General features: G+C 45.5%; 1 protein-coding gene across 1 annotated transcript in view; it reads left to right on the forward strand.

Moving 5' to 3' along the window:
* Positions 1-20,636, forward strand: part of LOC124014401 (membrane-associated guanylate kinase, WW and PDZ domain-containing protein 2-like) — a 303,113-nt gene that overhangs the window by 270,932 nt on the left and 11,545 nt on the right. Inside the window, 9 exon segments of the mRNA XM_046329317.1 lie at positions 4,311-4,342; positions 7,824-8,046; positions 12,624-12,665; positions 13,317-13,432; positions 13,811-14,003; positions 14,831-15,100; positions 15,703-15,888; positions 16,326-16,560; positions 19,196-19,448. Of these exon segments, the coding sequence (XP_046185273.1) occupies positions 4,311-4,342; positions 7,824-8,046; positions 12,624-12,665; positions 13,317-13,432; positions 13,811-14,003; positions 14,831-15,100; positions 15,703-15,888; positions 16,326-16,560; positions 19,196-19,448 (1,550 nt within the window).

The raw sequence follows: 20,636 nt of genomic DNA on the forward strand, positions 1-20,636 counted from the left end.
GTCCTGTCCCATTTCTCTTACATGGTCCTGTCACACTGCTCTAACATGGCCCTGTCCCACTGCTCTAACATGGTCCTGTCCCATTTCTCTTACATGGTCCTGTCTCGCTGTTCTAACATGGCCCTGTCCCATTTCTCTAACATGGTCCTGTCCCATTTCTCTTACATGGTCCTGTCCCACTGCTCTAACATGGCCCTGTCCCGCTACTCTAACATGGTCCTGTCCCATTTCTCTTACATGGTCCTGTCCCACTGCTCTAACATGGTCCTGTCTCGCTGCTCTAACATGGCCCTGTCCCATTTCTCTAACATGGTCCTGTCCCATTTCTCTTACATGGTCCTGTCTCGCTGTTCTAACATGGCCCTGTCCCATTTCTCTAACATGGTCCTGTCCCATTTCTCTTACATGGTCCTGTCCCACTGCTCTAACATGGTCCTGTCCCATTTCTCTTACATGGTCCTGTCTCGCTGCTCTAACATGGCCCTGTCCCATTTCTCTTACATGGTCCTGTCTCGCTGCTCTAACATGGCCCTGTCCCACTGCTCTTACAAGGCCCTGTCCCACTGCTCTTACATGGTCCTGTCCCACTGCTCTAACATGGTCCTGTCCCACTGCTCTAACATTGCCCTGTCCCACTGCTCTTACAAGGTCCTGTCCCACTGCTCTTACATGGTCCTGTCCCACTGCTCTAACATGGTCATGTCCCACTGCTCTAACATGGTCCTGTCCCATTGCTCTGTGACAAATTATTCACTTCAGACACCTCAACTATGTCAGATCTCCAGGTGGAATGTCATCATTGCAAGTGTTACATACTATGAGTACTGTAGGCCAATGATAACGTGACCTGTCATGGTTAACTTGCAGATGTAGCACTAGCTCAGATCCTTGCACTATCTGAACTATAAAATTGGTTCTACCGTACCAGGCAAACTAAATTAAATGCAGCTCAGGTATTAGAACATATTTGACTCAGTAATGTTCTCTGGTATGGGGTCTCACAGGAACAGAGGCACGAGTCTGTCACTCAATACATCTCAGTGCTGATCTACCATAGGAAAGGGCACCACTGACATCTCTGTCTAACCAAACACCTCCTATGCCTGAGTTAACAATGAATGGATTTCCCCTGTGGAGTATCCTCCATGATGGTTGTTGCTATGCCTTCCCCAGGGAACACAGGTTGTTCTGTCTTGAAGTAATGCCGGTTGATAGCAGGTCATCCTAAGAGCACTCGTAATGATTGACCTTGTTCTGAGAAAGTGAAGAGAGTCAGTTTTCATTCAAAAACAGACCTGCCGTCTGAACGCTCTCTCATGTGTCACCCAGTAATGTGGGTTCTTTATCATCTGTATATATGTTGTGCCTGTGCTGATAGAGCTGTCCAAAAAAATAATTGGATTTGAGAATTGTTAAAGTCGTTCCTGATAAGCTGCTGTAATTTCCCCCCCATCTATAAACATCTATATTCTAGCCGTGGATCTGTGCAAGGCAAGCTCCAGTCAGACCGATGACTCACTGAGAGAGACTGATAGTTTGCAAATATGTCTTCTCTGTGGCTTCATCTCTCTCCCTTCCTCCATCCTCTACCACCATCCTCTCTTTTGTTGATCACTTTCCATTTCTGCTGTGCCACTCGTTGGTGATGGAGGGCATGTTTACGGTGTGATTGCGCCCTTAAAAAGAGACTAGCGCTGGGAAGCCTCCTGGCATTTAAGGCAGGCAGCCACTCGCTAATTCGATCCTCGACGATTTGCATCCACTCGTTCTGTTCCTGGAGAGGGTGAAAAATGAATTGAGAAGACAGACAGTCTGTTGTTTGTTTGTTTTTGTTTTTTACGTTTCTCCGGGGGGGGGGGGTGCTGCCTCGCGTTGCATAGCTCTGAGAGTATCGCTGGAATTCTTGCATTCTGTTACACTCTGCTTGTTGTGATCATGTGTTCTAGTAGATTGTGGAATGTTGTCATTTGCTGAGTAAATGTTGGCTGGGCCTGTTTAGATGACAGTGGTGGTGGGTAAGGACTCGCCCTCCCCCTTCGGTGTGGACAGATAAAAGCGTGGTGGTGGGTAAGGACTCGCCCTCCCCCTTCGGTGTGGACAGATAGAAGCGTGGTGGTGGGTAAGGACTCGCCCTCCCCCTTCGGTGTGGACAGATAGAAGTGTGGCGGTGGAGCTTCCACCATATTATCTACAGCGTACAGATGGGTGTATAGGGAGGGGAGGGGAGGCGTATGGGGGGCGAAGTGGGTTCTGTTTTCCCATTGAAAACACATGACCTACTCCTAACACAGCCAATTCATTCACACTACCCTCCGGCCAAAATCATCCCAAAACGTTGCACATTCACACAGCGCCTCTGGTATGCCTTCAATCAATTAACGAAAGTTACAATCCATGTTGATATAGTAGACACCTTTAACTGGAATATGAATATTTCCCCGAGAAACAGTTGGAGCCCTCTGGCCTGGCAGTATGTGGTCCAGGCACAGTAGTGTTGTGATATGTCATCACCCCACACACATGCTGTGACTGTTGTGACTACAGTTCCCTGAATGATTCAATCCAAGGTAGAGGTCCATACGACTGCTAGCAAATGATGTAATTAAGTGCATGCAATGACTTGCTAAAACCACACAATTACAGGACCTACACGGCTCTGTACACTGTAGTGCAGTGAGATTCGGGGGTCGGGGGAACTGCAGTAGGGGTTGCAAAATAAAAACATATGTAGAATTATTTTTGGAACCAAAAATTTGAGGACAGATGGTTCAATATACAAAACGTTTTTGAGAAACATCATTTTATTGAGTAAATATATGAATTGGTTTCCTTTCATTTTGATAAGAGAAGAAAATGTAATGCATTGAAGGTTATTTGTTGATGTAGAAATCCAAATGTACCGATTTCAAAGTTGTGTCATTTGACTTGGGGTGGGCTCGCGAGAAATTCTTCAGGGAAAAAATGGGGTGCCCGGACATTTTGTCTGAAAACACGGGGTCCCCGCTGAAACAGTTTGAATACCACGGCTGTAGTGTATATCTTGTATTGTATCAAATCTGCCAGTCTAACATGGAAACTTACCGTGTAGGTTGTATTTGTCAGTGGAAAACAGTCCCTCCTGTGTTGAATGGTGAAGCCTCATCACCTATCGAATCATTCTCATCAGTTCAATCCAACTTTAGAGTCGGCAGAGTTTAGGGTTTTCTAAGGTTATGACCTATTATACTTCTGTGTGAATCCCATTTCTTTCTTTATCAGACTGTCACCTCTGGTGTTTTTCCCAAGCGTTGTCCCTGTTAGGAAAATTAAATGACAGAGAATTCTGTTGTAAGATCAAGCCTGGATGTTTATCCAAATATTGGTAAAGGCTTCCCCAATATGATCCCCGATCAATTATTTGGGATGATTTAGCAACACATACGGTAATGTGTATATATACACTGAGTGTACCAAACCTTAGGAACACCTTCCTAACATTGAGTTTGCACTCCCCATTTTACCCTCAGAGCAGCCTCACTTTGTCTGGGCATGGACTCTACAAGGTGTCGAAAGCGTTCCACAGGGATGCTGGCCCACGTTGACTCCAATTCTTGCCACAGTTCTTGTCAAGTTGGCTGGATGTCCTTTGAATGGTGGACCATTCTTGATACACACGGGAAACTGTTGAGTGTGGAAAACCCAGCCGTGGTTCAGTTCTTGACGCAAACCGGTGCAGCTGGCACCTACTACCGTACCCAGTTCAAAACGTGCTAATGTTTTGTGTCTTGCCTGGTCACCGTCTGAATGGCACACTTACACCATCATTATCTCAGTTGTCTCAAGACTTACAAATCCTTATTTAACCTGTTACCTCTCATTCATCTACACTGGTTAAAGTGGATTTAACAAGTGACATCAAATAGGGATCATAGCTTTCACCTGGATTCACCTGGTCGGTCTATGTGATGGAAAGAGCAGGTGTTCTTCATGTGTTGTCCACTGTGGTGGTGGCAGTTTTCAACATCCCCTTGGCTTGGAGACCAACTGTAAGATCCTCTCTGACCCATTGTCTTTCTGGTGCTTCAAGAATCTGCTTCTCGAGGACATTGCATCGCACCACTTGGGGTGGGATTGTTTTGCAGCCCTCTCATTGCTTTTAGTGTAAATCTATCATTTTTCCATTGGTTTCTTAATGTTTTATTCCGGTTAAGTTTAGTTATCTTTCTTTAGTTCGTGGAGTAGCCCTCAGACACAGACAGACCAGCTCAGACCTAATGTAATGGCTGCCACTACTCTCTAGGCTAAACATTGTTGTTTTCTCACTATTGCAGGTCACTATTCACCCTGGAAGACCCCTAAACAGGTAAAATGCATTGTCTTCCGAGCCTCAGCTCTCCCATTAATTCTAATTGACTCAACAAAATGGCTGCACTGTGCACATATGTTGGAGCTGCTCTGATTGACTTTACTACATGACCTTAAATCTATATCTTCTGAACTTTGGCTGCAGGCTTGCTGCTGTTTAGCTGAGAATGACAACTCTATTCTATTCCCTTCCCTTATACTAACTGTAGTGCTGTTGTCGTGTCTCGGCTGCTGCTGTATCCTGGCCTTGAGTTGGACTCTTCCTCTTGCCGTCACATGCAGAGGAAAGGGTTTACGTGGCCCCCTCATAGATGTAGAATTACTAGACTGGTCATACCCCGAGCCAGATGGGCCATGATCTAAATAAATACTGATGGTCATTCTATGTGGTGTATGTCTATGCGCATGACAGTCTACGTCTATGCAAACAGCTAGACCAGATGCTCTTCTAGTAATGCTATATCTATGGTCCAGACTCTGGGTTGGCATGGTCCCCTCAACATTCCATCCTTCTCTCCGCTCCTCTGTATCCCTGATAGAGGGAGTGAGAGAACCCTTTTCTAACAGTCATACCGAGAAATGATCACTCATCCATTCTTCCCTTCATCTCCAGGCTGCTATTGATCTGCTACTAACTTGGCTATCTTTCCTGATCATCTTTTGCCATAACTATGTTTTCTCAGATGTCATATATGTCAGACAAAATGTACAAATGTTGTATTTTTAGATTTTGTCGAGACGGATTGTACTAACATGTTGAAAGCTGAAACTGTCAAGATGTCTGAGACCTCGTAGACAGCACTCTGTTCAAACCTAGCCTCCTGTCTGTCTGTCCGTCTGTCGGTCTGTCTGTGTGTCCCCAAACACTCAATAAACACTTGTCATCCAAACAAGGAAGGACAACAACAACATGCACTCTCTGAGTTGAGTTAGACATGGTGTATTGCCAAGAAACAAGGTGTGTGTGTGTGTGTGTGTGTGCGCGCGCATCCCATGTCATGCTACTTCGTGTTCTAGTTTGGCTCTGATACAGCTAACCAGCTCCTAACCCCGGCTCATTTGTGGAGTCTCCAGCCACAGATCAAAACATTCCACACATCCATGGACTCCGAAGAAGCAGCCTTTGTCTTATCCCTTCTTGTCAGCAGCTCTCTCAAGCCCTCACATGGATTTTTTCCTCATTGTAGCTCATTTCTGTTCTCCTCTTTGTTGAATCTCTCAGTTTCCAGCAGATTAATGGTAATTCTGAATCTGAGCTCCCGGAGAAGAAGTGCCTGGGAAAATAGCTATGGAGTCAGGCAGGCAGGCGGTCCAGCTGAAGCTTCTCTTTCGCTCTCTCTCCCCCCTAGCGTGTGTTTGTTCCTCTCCACGCATTCAGCTGTGGTGGAGAAGAGGCAGAACAGGCTTCAGAGCGACAGCAGCTGCCAACCGCCCCCAACACAGAGTCCAGAGTTCAGCCCAGGTTTAATTGGATATCATTAGTTCCAAGACGATTTCCACAGCCCAAAGAATCTCAGCCCAAATAATCCGACATGGATACAAAGTTTAAGAACTGAGACTAGGGTAGTTCTGTAATTGTGACTCAAAGTCGGTACAAGTAATAATGATGCCCTGCCTTCCGAATTCAGTTTGGAACAAAGCCTGTGCATATATGAGTATATTCTCATATAGTCATGAGAGTGAAGAACAGAATAAATGTAGTACTATTGGTGTGGATGCAGAGTCAATTTATGGCCGGACTTGAGAGTATTGTGTGTAGGAAACAGCAGTCTCTAGCCACGCACACAGGTCATACAGTCTTAAAGAGCCTGACTGCCCGTGACTAAATGAGGGGGAAAGATTCAATGAAATTCAAAACAACATTATTTATCCCTCTCAGGGCCAGTTAGGAAAGACTGACATACTTCATACTTCACTTAGTAGATACAGCGTCATGGATGGAGGGAGAGGGAGACGGAGGAGGAGGAGGACGTAGGGGAAGTGATAGTGCTATAGTCTGGTCCAGACTTAATAAGATCCCCTGACTGTCACCCTGCCATTACACGGCCAGACACTCAAGACATTCTGAAGATCAGTAGCAGAGATGGGCGGAACCACACAGAGTGGGAACCCTTTGATTTTGGCAGCATCTTTTTATACAGCTCCTGATATCAAACGAGTCAATTTATGGGGTGGTACTATAGACAACTGTCATCCTAACATACCGATGTGTCATCTTCACTATCTCATCAACACCACTCTGTTTTCTAAAGACAACTGACATTTGCACAACACAAGAAAATAGGTCATAGTGTGTATCACTTCGAATCATCAATGTGGTGCTTATTTCAAATTGGAAGAGAAATCATATTTTCTGCACTTAAGCATTTAGCTGCATTGTTTGGTTGTACGCCCGAATAAATTACCACTTCTCTCTTTTTCTCCTGGACGCACACTGAGTGGTTTGGGATTCAACACTGCTGAGAGTAATTGGGACTAAACAAACCTGTTTTGACACTAGCACTGCTGGCTTTTCTGCATTGTATTGGAGACACCACAATAGTGTTTTCCACAATAGAGACACCACACATTATTCACCACATCTACATTCCATTATATTTGCAGAACACACACACACACACACACACACACACACACACACACACACACACACACACACACACACACACACACACACACACACACACACACACACACACACACACACACACACACACACACACACACACACACACACACACACACACACACACACACACACACACACACACACAGGATCATCCTAGAGATTCTCTGAGGGGGGTGAATGTTGTGTGTTTGCACTCCTCCTCCTATCACCATGCCCCTCTAGCATCCACTACAGTCTCTATCATAGAACGTCTTGGGCCGTAGCCACTCTACACTGGGCCAGTACCTTCTGTGTGCCCACTTTGGCCATTTGCCGTCTGCCGACGACGACGACAGTGGCACACTGACATGTTTAATATGCTCTCTGCCTGCCTCCCTCTTCCTCCCAGCAGCCCTGAACTGGTGTGCCTGTGCTCTCTCTCCTTCTGCATAATTAACACACTGCTTTTCCAGACCTGCTTTAATAAGCCTTGGCATCTTTTATTTCCTTTAAAACGTTTCTTCACCTCCCCTCTCTTCATCTTTGTTGTTGCTTTTAATTAGTCTCCGCCGGCTGGTGCTCATGTTGCTTTGCTGCATTACTACTCCCACTAATATTAGACTGCCGTAGTGAATGACAGAGGTCAATGATGTCGATGACGTCCTTCAAGGCCTCTGTCTCCACCTGTATACTATGAATAGCTTTGCTACCTGCTCTCACCTCATTTGGTTCGTCTAAGAGGAAGTTGTTAGAGTACCAGGACAGCGCCCCCTTGCATCCCTTAGGGATGTCAGTGCGTAAGGACCGGGTGAGAACCAGGGTAGGGGTGGTGGAGACTGAACCAATGCCCTGATGTCTGATGTGTTTACAGGTGTTGGAGCAGTGGGACGCGGCCCAAGGCCAGGGAGGGGGTCAGGGCAGCCCCCAGACCAGTCTGTCTGCTCCCGTTGTCCCCCACAACGCCCCCTTCCTGACCCGCCACCTCCACAGGGCCTCAGTCCCAGACTCTGCCCTCCCCGAGGGCTTTGATCTGAGCAGGCCCGACCCCTATGACCTCTATGAGAAGTCCAGGGCTATCTATGAGAATAGTAGGCGTAAGTACTGGAAACACACTAGTACAACAACAACAACAGCCCCATAATATTTGTCTGGGGTTCCAGGGGTTAATGTTCTTCTGAACAGGTGGACCAATGAAGATGCACACAAACACACTCATACACACACACACACACACACACACACCTCATCTCCTGAATGAATCATTGTAGCCCTCGTGAACAGTAGTCAGGGCTCCATAGTGCAATATAACAATGGCCTCAGCTCCACCTGTTCTGTTCCTATAGGGACATAGTCTGGGTTGTCTGGGTTCTGTTCCTATAGGGACATAGTCTGGGTTCAGTTCCTATAGGGACATAGTCTGGGTTCAGTTCCTATAGGGACATAGTCTGGGTTGTGTTCCTATAGGGACATAGTCTGGGTTCAGTTCCTATAGGGACATAGTCTGGGTTGTGTTCCTATAGGGACATAGTCTGGGTTGTGTTCCTATAGGGACATAGTCTGGGTTGTCTGGGTTCTGTTCCAATAGGGACATAGTCTGGGTTGTCTGGGTTCTGTTCCTATAGGGACATAGTCTGGGTTGTGTGGGTTCTGTTCCTATACGGACATAGTCTGGGTTGTGTGGGTTCTGTTCCTATAGGGACATAGTCTGGGTTGTGTTCCTATAGGGACATAGTCTGGGTTGGTGGGTTCTGTTCCTATAAGGACATAGTCTGGGTTGTCTGGGTTCTGTTCCTATAGGGACATAGTCTGGGCTGTCTGGGTTCTGTTCCTATAGGGACATAGTCTGGGTTGTGTGGGTTCTGTTCCTATAGGGACATAGTCTGGGTTCTGTTCCTATAGGGACATAGTCTGGGTTGTCTGGGTTCTGTTCCTATAGGGACATAGTCTGGGTTGTCTGGGTTCTGTTCCTATAGGGACATAGTCTGGGTTGTCTGGGTTCTGTTCCTATAGGGACATAGTCTGGGTTATGTTCCTATAGGGACATAGTCTGGGTTGTGTGGGTTCTGTTCCTATAGGGACATAGTCTGGGTTGTCTGGGTTCTGTTCCTATAGGGACATAGTCTGGGTTGTCTGGGTTCTGTTCCTATAGGGACATAGTCTGGGTTGTCTGGGTTCTGTTCCTATAGGGACATAGTCTGGGTTCTGTTCCTATAGGGACATAGTCTGGGTTATGTTCCTATAGGGACATAGTCTGGGTTGTGTTCCTATAGGGACATAGTCTGGGTTATGTTCCTATAGGGACATAGTCTGGGTTATCTGAGTTCTGCAGAATGAGATGTATTATGTTGTTTTGTCTGTAGATGTATTTCTGTAAATATGATGGAGTGTGACAACGGTTCAGGAGTTTATACTTTTAACTTAGTGCTGACAGATGACTTGATGTTGATACATTTGTATTTGGCCTAGACTCCTTCGTTAGGGGAATCTTTGAATCGCGGATCTCTGCCTCCAGTCAATGTTCTGCCAGAGTGTATAGTCAAATTAGCCATTTTTTCCCAGGAACATCTCAGCCAACAACCTGTCTTCCTAGGCCGCTATAAACTTTAGGAGCCAACAATTATATTTTAGCCATTAAAGATCCTGTCAGGGGTACAAGCATAGGGATTTCCTTTCAGTTCATTGAGTGTACGACCAAGCTTTTAACTGGGTTGCCAAGATATGCCCTGTAGAAAGATTTGTACGACAGTATACCATTGGTTTTTGACATCAGTAGTCATATCTACTGTATGATTCTGAACATAAAGTGCACTCATCCTTTTGACCAGTGCTAGTGACAGTGCTAGTTTCTGTTAAGTCCGTGCAGCTTGATGTACCATAGAGGCTTCATGATTGACATGCGAGGCTCTAGCCGGTGGACGATGATAATGCTCTGCTCCTCTCTATGGTAGCATCTCTGTGGGCCTGAGTCAGTCGTAGGTGAGGAGAGAGACAAGCTGTGTGCGCGCTTACGCAACACAACCTTTATTAAAGAGGACAGGGCTGTCGGAAGAACTCCACGTCAAAGCCTTCCAGCGTCTCGGTCAATCTTTCTCTGTAGCTTTCCTTTCTCCCCCTCTCGCTCGTTCTATGTGCATTTCTCTCTCTCTCTCTCTCTCTGTCTGTCTGTCTGTCTGTCTGTCTGTCTGTCTGTCTGTCTGTCTGTCTGTCTGTCTGTCTGTCTGTCTGTCTGTCTGTCTGTCTGTCTGTCTGTCTGTCTGTCTGTCTGTCTGTCTGTCTGTCTGTCTGTCTGTCTGTCTGTCTGTCTCTCCTGTCACTGTCTCTCTTCTCTTCCTCTGTCTCTTTTTCTCTCTCTCTCTCTCTCTGTGTCTCTCTCTCTATCTCTGTCTGTCTGTCTGTCTGTCTGTCTGTCGCTCTCTCTCTCTGTCACTGTCTCTTTTCTCTCTCTCTCTCTCTGTCTCTTTTCTCTCTCTCTCTCTGTCTCTTTTCTCTCTCTCTCTCTGTCTCTTTTCTCTCTCTCTCTCTCCTGTCACTGTCTCTCTTCTCTTCCTCTGTCTCTTTTTCTCTCTCTCTCTCTCTCTGTCTCTCTCTCTGTCTGTCTGTCTGTCTGTCTGTCTGTCTGTCTGTCTGTCTGTCTGTCTGTCTGTCTGTCTGTCTGTCTGTCTGTCTGTCTGTCTGTCTGTCTGTCTGTCTGTCTGTCTGTCTGTCTGTCTGTCTGTCTGTCTGTCTGTCTGTCTGTCTGTCTGTCTGTGTCTCTCCTGTCACTGTCTCTCTTCTCTTCCTCTGTCTCTTTTTCTCTCTCTCTCTCTCTCTCTCTCTCTCTCTCTCTCTCTCTCTCTCTCTCTGTGTCTCTCTCTCTATCTCTGTCTGTCTGTTGCTCTCTCTCTCTGTCACTGTCTCTTTTCTCTCTCTCTCTGTCTCTTTTCTCTCTCTCTCTCTGTCTCTTTTCTCTCTCTCTCTCCTGTCACTGTCTCTCTTCTCTTCCTCTGTCTCTTTTTCTCTCTCTATCTCTGTCTGTCTGTCTGTCTGTCTGTCTGTCTGTCTGTCTGTCTGTCTGTCTGTCTGTCTGTCTGTCTGTCTGTCTGTCTGTCTGTCTGTCTGTCTGTCGCTCTCTCTCTCTGTGTCTCTCTCTCTATGTCTGTCTGTCTGTCTGTCTGTCTGTCTGTCTGTCTGTCTGTCTGTCTGTCTGTCTGTCTGTCTGTCTGTCTGTCTGTCTGTCTGTCTGTCTGTCTGTCTGTCTGTCTGTCTGTCTGTCTGTCTGTCTGTCTGTCTGTCTGTCGCTCTCTCTCTCTGTCACTGTCTCTTTTCTCTCTCTCTCTCTCTGTCTCTTTCCCTCTCTCCTCTCTCTCTGTCTCACTCACTTCCCTCTCTCTCTTTGTTTCTCACTTCCATCATTTCTTTCTCTCCTTTAGTCCCTTGTTCAGTTTAGTGTTAAGTATCTGTCCCCTCCATGTAACATGCCCCCATTAGTGCTGTTCGCTGCTAGGCTACACGTGCAGACTGTTGGTCAGTCAGGTTAACAGGGTTGAGGCACAGGGCAACTTTTAGGAACACTTTCCTTGTTTCCCTCAGTGGTGTGGGAGTTCTAGGTCATGAACATTGGTATTTTTCAGTAACCTTATCTAACTAGTACTGTTCCCAATATATCCTGGAGACCAATACAGGCTGTTAGAGAAAGAAAATGCACCCATACCCCACAACCATAGACAAGTCAGTGTAGCTTCCACTGAATGTTGATAAGGTTTTCTACAGCTGGAAAAGAATCATGCAGCAACAGGAAATAAAACAGGTTATAATTCATGGGATAAATGTAGGGGTTGATAATATATATTCCAAACTTTAGAATCCTTTTTAAGCTTTATTACACTACACATTTATATTTCCTGCTGTGTAGGAATCTTCTCAGTAACAAAGGAGTGGTCAAATTAGGATCCTACATCTGTAATTGGATACCTTTATTCTAGTGGGGAACCAAGAGACCCCATTGCATGTGAGAGATCTGGAGTTAGATGGAGATTTATGAATTGTGTACTTTATGTAAACTGCAATAGTCTGGAATATACCAAAATCATCCTCTAGCCAGCAAGGTCATTCTGTCCTTATCTTCTGCCAACATCGATTAGTATTTTATCCAGCAATCTTATTTAATATAACCTTAAAACACTGTATATGGGTTCCGTGGTAAGACTTGTCAGTCAGTCTCCTCATGTGTCATCCGCCATCTTTGTTTCCTCAATTAATTCCTCTGGTATCCCAGCGGACACTTGTCTCCGTGATTAAACCTGCTGTAAATAGAGCCCATTTCTCATCACAGTCACTTTGACCCGCTCTACTTCATTTCATAGGAAAGGGTTTTCAGGGTAATGAATATCACTATGCCACAAATCATTCTGCTTTCCAGTAAAGGCCTGATTGCAGATGAGTTTCTGCTCCCGTAACACATACTGTAAATAAAAAGATAGCTGTATTACAAGCCCGAAGCACTTCTTTTCCACAGTGTAATGGATGATGTAGGAACTCTGTGCAGACAATGTGCTGAGGCAAGTCGTTTTCTGTCTTTTGCTCTAGTCTCAGTCTTTTTAGTAGTCTGCTCTGAGTGAGACAGTTGTAAGACAGTGTGTGTGTGTTGTATTATTGTTTATGGGTGCTCCCTCAATCTCCCTCCCCCACACAGAGCCAGGCCTGCCACGGACCATCTTCTCTGTGGACCACTCTGGTATGTACGTTGGCCCTGAAGAAGACTCCTCACAGGGAGGAAAAGGGATTATTCTAAATGTTGTCTTATTTTCTGGAACATTTCATTTCATTTGCATTAAAGGCCCAATGCAGTCATTTTATATCAGTCTCAAATCATTCCTGGGTAACAAATAAGTGCCTTACTGTAATAGATTTCCATTAAAAATGGCAAAATTGGCTTTTTAGCCCAAGAAACATTCTCAAGCAAGAATTTAGCAAGAACTGTCTGGTTTGAGTGGGGAGGGGAAAACTGAAAACTATCTGTTATTGGCAGAGAAGTTTGGAACTCTCTTTGTTACTGGTCTATTAACCAATATACCACACTGATGTCCCCATGGAAAGCCGAAACTCCCGCCCAGGCAAACCTGCTGATTAAGGGTCCTGTGTCGATTCTTTTCAACAAGCAACTACCAGGAAATAACAGTGATAAAAAATGTTCACACTTTTAGTGTTAGTTCCATCAGCTGTTGTACAAAATTATATAAAACACAGAAATAGCAGTGCCTTTAATTTCATGTGTTAACTTCCACAATATGTGATCAACAATCCTCTGGCTTCACATAAATTAGACAGACTGAGGGCACTCCAAGGTCAACACGTGTCACAGGTGTTGTCTGTTCCTTGACCCCAGGGGCAGAGTACCAGGAGGTGGAGGTCCACCTGAGGAGGCAGAAGTCCGGCTTCGGCTTCCGCATCCTTGGGGGAGACGAGGCGGGTCAGCCTGTGAGTCCGGACACCCGTGAGAAGGCTCGTATGAGATGGGCGTGGAACCCTGTCATTTTCCCCTCTCTAACCCACTACATGCATATCTAACCCTGAACCCTGACTGACTGAGAGACTGGTGATACTGCTGTGGATGGTTACTGGTTAATTGTCTGTAGAGTAACACTCAGCGCAAACATGGAGCCACGTATTTATTCATAAGCACCACTGACATAACAACCACTTACACATGTCATTTCACATACAGTTACTCCCTGCATGTTTCTTGTCCACTTGACCATGATTACATATCACTTCAATGTAGTCCTTTTATGAATCCAGCCCTCTGATTGGTCAACCGACTTTTTAACCCCTACCCCCTAGCTCTCCATGCGTTCTGATTGGTATTTTTCCCATAAACAGATTCTGATTGGGGCCATCATTGAGAAGAGCCCTGCAGACAGAGACGGGCGCCTGCGGCCAGGCGATGAGCTAATCTTCGTGGACGGGATCCCAGTGGCGGGGAAGCCCCACCGGTACGTCATCGACCTGATGCACGGCGCCGCCCGCAATGGACAAGTCAACCTCACCATCAGGAGGAGGCTACAGGGCCCAGGTGAGAGGATGGGAGGGGACAGATCTAGAATCAGTTACTGAAAACTCCTAATCCTAATCATTAGGGAGGAAAACGGAACTCTGACCTTAGAGCATCTTCTAGGGTCAAATTCATCCTACTCCAAGAAGGCCTGATAGTCTTCCTTTCTCTGGTCTTATGTGGAGTCCGGCTGTTGTATTGTACCTTGAATTGTAGAGCTGCAAGAGCCTGCTGTGTGATGTGTAGCAGCCCTCTACACACACCTTCCCCCCTCAGATCCCCCCATTCCCTTATGTCAGCTTACGCTCCGGCTGCCTTTGGTGCCTGGGGAGGAGAGCACAGCCACCCTGGTGAGATCCCGTCTCCCCTCCTCTGTCTCCCTCTTCTCCTTCCGTCTCCAGTCATGAAAGGATGTCTGTCTCATCCGTGTCGTCCGTGGTCTTGCCTTTCATCCCTCGAACGTTTGATTCAAAGTAACACTTTTGGAGATGTCAAGACTCTGTCTCTCCCAGAGGTCACACTACCGTCAGTTCAACCTTGATCACTGAAGAAGATGTAATGAGCTCTAACATGACATCTTGGTTTTGAGGGAATGTTAGTTCTTAGCGATTGTATCTACAGATATCTTCAATGGAGGTTTTCTTTTGCATTAAAAAGATCTTTGGATGCAACAATACAGCCGATGAGGTGTGAGAGAAACCATGACCTTTCACTGATCTGATAGCCAGTCCAGACAGGGCCAGTCTTTGTCCATTGATGAGTGCTGTGCTGCTTTGCTGGGCTGCAGTGTGGTGTGGTGGAGAGCAGAGCAGAGCAGGTTAACTCAGCGCTCTGTTACCCCCCCACAGGAGAGCCGTGTCCAGAGAACGGCCGCAGCCCCGGCTCTGTGTCCACCCAGCACAGCTCCCCACGCAGCGACTTCACCAATGTCACTTATCCTGGCAACAACGCAGCCCCACCCACTGACGCCATGGGTACAGGTAGCACCACAGACGGAGAGCCGACCTCCACCGTGCAGCAGCCACCGAGTGATGTCATTATCCACCGCAAGGAGAGTGAAGGGTTTGGATTCGTCATCATCAGCTCGCTCAACCGGCCCGAGACCGCCACCGCCATCAGTGAGTGCTGCTCTGTTTGTGTGTGTGTGTGTGTGTACGTGTGTTATTCCATGTCCATGGGTTGTTTACATTACAATGTACTGCCTTATGGCAATTTCACCTTAAAAGGGAAGGCTTCACATATTACTATGGTCTTGAGTTTTAATGCATTTTAGTCCAGCAGATACGGCCGTTCCAAGCAGAGGAAACCAAATCCGTTTTGACAGAAATTGCTGAGAGGAAGAGGTCCCAACCATAGAAAAAATGTAACACCTCTATTTTTGAACCATGTACTCCTCGTCTGACCATCTAACCCGTCTCAATTCCAAATGGTTTCCTGACTGTATCAATCCCTCAGATCTGAGGTAGCTAGGCTCCAGTACGCCGCGGCGCCTTTTAGTGCCCTGCCCACACTCGCCGTGCAGACAGCCAGCTGTCTTACATAAGATGAGAGGGGGCGGGAGAAATGTGAAAAGAGCGAGCAACATAGATAGAAAGAAGAGAGGGAGAGATGGAAAGAAAGCATCCAACCAGTAAGATTAGCCTGAACTCATCCTCAACTAACCATATCTGTGTGTCTCTCACTCTGTGTGTATTGTCCTCCGCCTCTCCTCCCATCCCAGACGTGCCCCATAAGATTGGGCGTATCATCGACGGCAGCCCGGCGGACCGCTGTGGCAAACTGAAGGTGGGTGACCGCATCCTGGCGGTGAACAGCCAGTCCATCATCAACATGCCCCACGCCGACATCGTTAAGCTCATCAAGGACGCCGGCCTCAGCGTCACCCTCCGGATCATACCACAGGAAGGTGAGTGAGACAGGGGGGGGGGGGGGGGCAACGGTCAGCAGACTGGAGATAATGGGGGGACCAAGGGGTAGTAGAGAACTGTATAATGTAGATGTGGGGGGACTTTCAGGGACTGTTGTTAAAACTGTTTGTCATCTTAAATGCAGCACGTTGTCTTACTGTACAGACCGTTTTACATCCTTTTTAAAAGGATCAGCGAGTGATATGTCTGTTTGGGAGAACTGTCTAGTGAGTCGGTTTCTGACACCATCTTCTAATGCTTCATGGGTGTTTCTGGTTATGACGAGCATCTTCTGTAGATTAGAGCATTGTACTGACAGTCCTTTGAAGTAGATGCACCGTGTATTATGTTAATGTGGCTCTGTTTAGCATAGTCTATGCAGTGGTGTGTATCTACCTGTCACTGTGTCTGTCACTTCTGTCTGTCTGTGTTTCAGAGCTGAGCCCGTCAGCCCCTAGCTCAGAGAAGCAGAGCCCAGCAGTGACCCAGCAGCACAGTCCTCAGGCCCAGCCCAGTCCCGCCGTGGGCCAGCCCATCTCTGCAGTCACCCAGAACAGCCCTGCAGTCACTCAGCCCAGTCCTGCAGTCACCCAGCCCAGCTCCCTGACCCATCAGAGCCCCATCACACAGACCGCAGCCCCCCCACCCCAGATCTACACCCACGACAGCAGGTACGGCAACCGGATGGTCACACACACACAGACGCACACTGCTTAAAAACACACACACACCAATTCATAGCACCCAGCCCAGTTCTAAATATTGGTCCGCCAGGATAGGGCCATAATTTACACGAGCATTTCGCTAAACGCACAATAACATCTGCTAAATATGTGTGTGACCAATAACATTTGATTTGATTTAAGACGTGCAGCATTTAAGTGCTCTATCATTTCCTATGTATTTAAATCGTTTAAGATGGTTGATCATCTATGTGTATGGGTTCATGTAATCTTTAGGGCTTACAGCACATTTAGAAATCTCACTTATACAGTACAGTAGTATCTTCCTTTTTTAATCTCTGGGGTAAAAGCACTGTTCCTAAGGGAATTACAGGTGAGAGCGAGGTATTCTCTCCCTGTCTCCAGTTTGTTGTATAACATCACTTAACTCTTATGGACTCCTGAATTATTAACCTAAATAGCTTCTTTATAGACCTACGCTGAATATTTCATCAAGTTCTTACAGGGGGCCCAAAAGTGTACCCTGTCATTGTCCTTTCTCTCCTGCTCTGGAGAATTTCCTCTTATTTATTGCCAACTCTGTAAAAGACTGAGTGTCTTTTTATGTGGTTGAAAATATAGATTTCACTTACCACCACTAGTCTTGCCTAAAAGGTAGTTTGATTGAAGCAAACAAGGTATTTGTAAATAACTTAGAATTTGACATGAATTTATTCAAAGTGCATTACCTTCACAACCGAATGAAGTTGGAGCTTTCAAATGAAATGCTTGTAGTGATAACCCACTGGGCACACTACATCGTTTCAACGTTGGTAATTGGGTAATATTTAGTTGAGAACTTGATCAATGAGACTACAACATACTGTATATTCACCCACTCAAAAAGACCACCCAAAACATAGTTCAATGTCCAACGTGTTATCACCGTGCATTCAACCATCGGGAAAAAAGCACAACCAAATTCCAACGGAAAAAACGACGTCATATTTTTGGTTTGGTTTTCACTGAAATGTCTCACTGCGCTTTCAACCATTTAAAAGCACCGCAAAGTTCTAATGGAAATACAATGCCAGATATTTAGTTCATTTATACAACCGATTAATGTGTTATCACTGTGTTTCATCTAATAGAGAACCAAATGACCTGGATTGCGGTTGAGATTACATTAAAAGTGCATGGTGCAGAGATCAACGCTGTTCAAGATTCTGCACAGATTATTACAGCAATAGTGAAGATCTCCAGAGACCTGCGACAACCTATTCATGCATGCTTTATAATAAGGATTTTATAATTACTCAACCTTATTAAGGTGACCGTGGATGTGTTACTCGTTTTATAGTTGAATTTTACATTAGTTTGTACGATAGCCTTAATTTAGGCTATATTAAATTGTGTTTGGTTGACAAAGCAACCAAATATCAACATTTTAAATGAGATGTATCTACTGATTGCATAGTTCCATCTGAGCCACTGGCTTAATCCCATTCGTGAACTTGTATTTTTGGTTGATTTAGAGACATGAATCCAACATATCATTGGTTAAACTTGTCAACAAGTTAATATGCTATTCATTGTTTATTGTATTTCAAACATTGAATTGTGTTTGTTTTCAACATAACAATCAAAGTTAAAGAATAGGACTAAATCATATCAAACTTTAAATGCACTTTTAAATAAAGTTGGATTTGATTTAGTCCTATTCTTTAACTTAGATTGTTGTGTTGACTTACGTATTTCGTTGCGATGGAGACGTCAATCCAACATATCAAATATGAATTTGGAGACAAACTGTAATTAAAGCCAGAGTAAGTCAGTATTACAGGTGGAAGTATCCAAGCAGAAGAATTACATTTCCTTCAAATGTTGTTATTTGGTGGGTTGACAACTGAACACAATACAATATAACTAAATATCATTATAATAATAATAATAATATATGCCATTTAGCAGACGCTTTTATCCAAAGCGACTTACAGTCATTACATTTGAAATGAATCAAATCTTGAAACACTGGGCCTATTGTATTGTCTATTTTTAGATTAATTCTGGGTTGAATTGAAACAATGGCTGTCGATGACTTTGCAAATGCTATATAGGCCAAAATAGTCTCCTTGACATTATATGAGTGATAAAGTATGGTCACGTCATTTTCTCTGTGAAACCTTCCTTTTGGAATGACTTTGATAGCAACAGCGAATCTATTTCATTTTTAAGTGACATCTCAAAAAATTATTCTCAAGATAGCATCAGAGTCACTGACAAATATCATATCTAAACAGGGTGGGACTTGGTTAAAACCCGAGATGGGAGACTAAAGGGTAGCTGTAGATATACCAATTCTCCAGTAGGAGGTGCTGCCCAGCCTATTGTTTTGAAGATCTGATGCTGTTTTTAAGGTACAAATTCAACAAAGACAAACCTATGTTGAAATGTGGTTACGGTGACAACCTCATCTACGTGGTTGAAATTTCACCCTCAAAACATTGATTACTTTTTTCAAATCCAATGTATTTTCCTTGTATATTCCTTGTCACAATACATTGACAAATTACGTTGTAACAACATTGATTCAACCAGTTTATGCCCAGTGGGAAATGTCCCTTTAACTTGATTGGTTGGTTAGTTACAGGTCAGAGGTGAAAGCGAGGCAGGATGTGAAACCGGACATCCGACAGCCTCCATTCACAGACTACAGACAGCCCCCGTTGGACTACAGACACCCTCCTGTAGCAGACTACCGCCAGCCACCCACCCTGGACTACAGACACCCTCCTCTGATGGACTACAGACAGCTGTCCACTGACCCCAGGCACTTCCCTATGCCTGTGCCCCACGACTACAGACAGATCCAGCCACAGATGCCACAGGTCTACCAGGTTAGATACTTTACTCATCAATACAATATTGACCTGGGATGTCTGCTAACTTAAATTGTACTTTTTCTTTACGTTACTTTTATTTTAAGTATGTAAAGCTGTCAAAATGGGGCTCCCAAGTGGCGCAGCGGTCTAAAAACTGCATCTCAGTGCTAGAGGCGTCACAACAGACGACCTGTTTCGTATCCAGACTGTATCACAACCAGCGGGGTTTGGGAGTACCACAGGGCGGTGCACAATTGGCCCAACGTTGTACGAGTTTGGCCGGTGTAGGCAGTCATTGTAAATAAGAATTTGTTCTGAAACTGACTTGCCAAGTTAAATAAAAGGTTAAATTAAAATAAAATAAATACATTCAACTGATATACATGGTCATTGACAAGCAAGAAACAGGAGTTCAGGTAGAGAGGTTACCGAAGAAGATGTGGTAATTCTATCAGGGTTAAACGAGACTGAACGCTGAGTTAAACAATGGTGAGTGCAGCATTCAGTCTGGTTTAACCAGGCTATAGTAATACACATGGCCATTAGCTTTTGTGATGATGACTGATGCCCTTCCCCTCCTCCCTGGTTCTTACTGCCTGTTGTCTGAATGTGTCCTGCTCCTTCCCCTCCTCCCTGGTTCTTACTGTCTGTTGTCTGAATGTGTCCTGCTCCTTCCCCTCCTCCCTGGTTCTTACTGCCTGTTGTCTGAATGTGTCCTGCTCCTTCCCCTCCTCCCTGGTTCTTACTGCCCGTTGTCTGAATGTGTCCTGCTCCTTCCCCTCCTCCCTGGTTCTTACTGCCCGTTGTCTGAATGTGTCCTGCTCCTTCCCCTCCTCTCTGGTTCTTACTGCCTGTTGTCTGAATGTGTCCTGCTCCTTCCCCTCCTCCCTGGTTCTTACTGCCCGTTGTCTGAATGTGTCCTGCTCCTTCCCCTCCTCCCTGGTTCTTACTGCCCGTTGTCTGAATGTGTCCTGCTCCTTCCCCTCCTCTCTGGTTCTTACTGCCCGTTGTCTGAATGTGTCCTGCTCCTTGAATGTGTCCCCCTCCTCCCTGGTTCTTACTGCCCGTTGTCTGAATGTGTCCTGCTCCTTCCCCTCCTCCCTGGTTCTTACTGCCCGTTGTCTGAATGTGTCCTGCTCCTTCCCCTCCTCCCTGGTTCTTACTGCCTGTTGTCTGAATGTGTCCTGCTTCCTTCCCCTCCTC

This window comes from Oncorhynchus gorbuscha, linkage group LG25 (assembly GCF_021184085.1).
Source record: "Oncorhynchus gorbuscha isolate QuinsamMale2020 ecotype Even-year linkage group LG25, OgorEven_v1.0, whole genome shotgun sequence".
NCBI classification, from domain to species: Eukaryota; Metazoa; Chordata; class Actinopteri; order Salmoniformes; family Salmonidae; genus Oncorhynchus; species Oncorhynchus gorbuscha.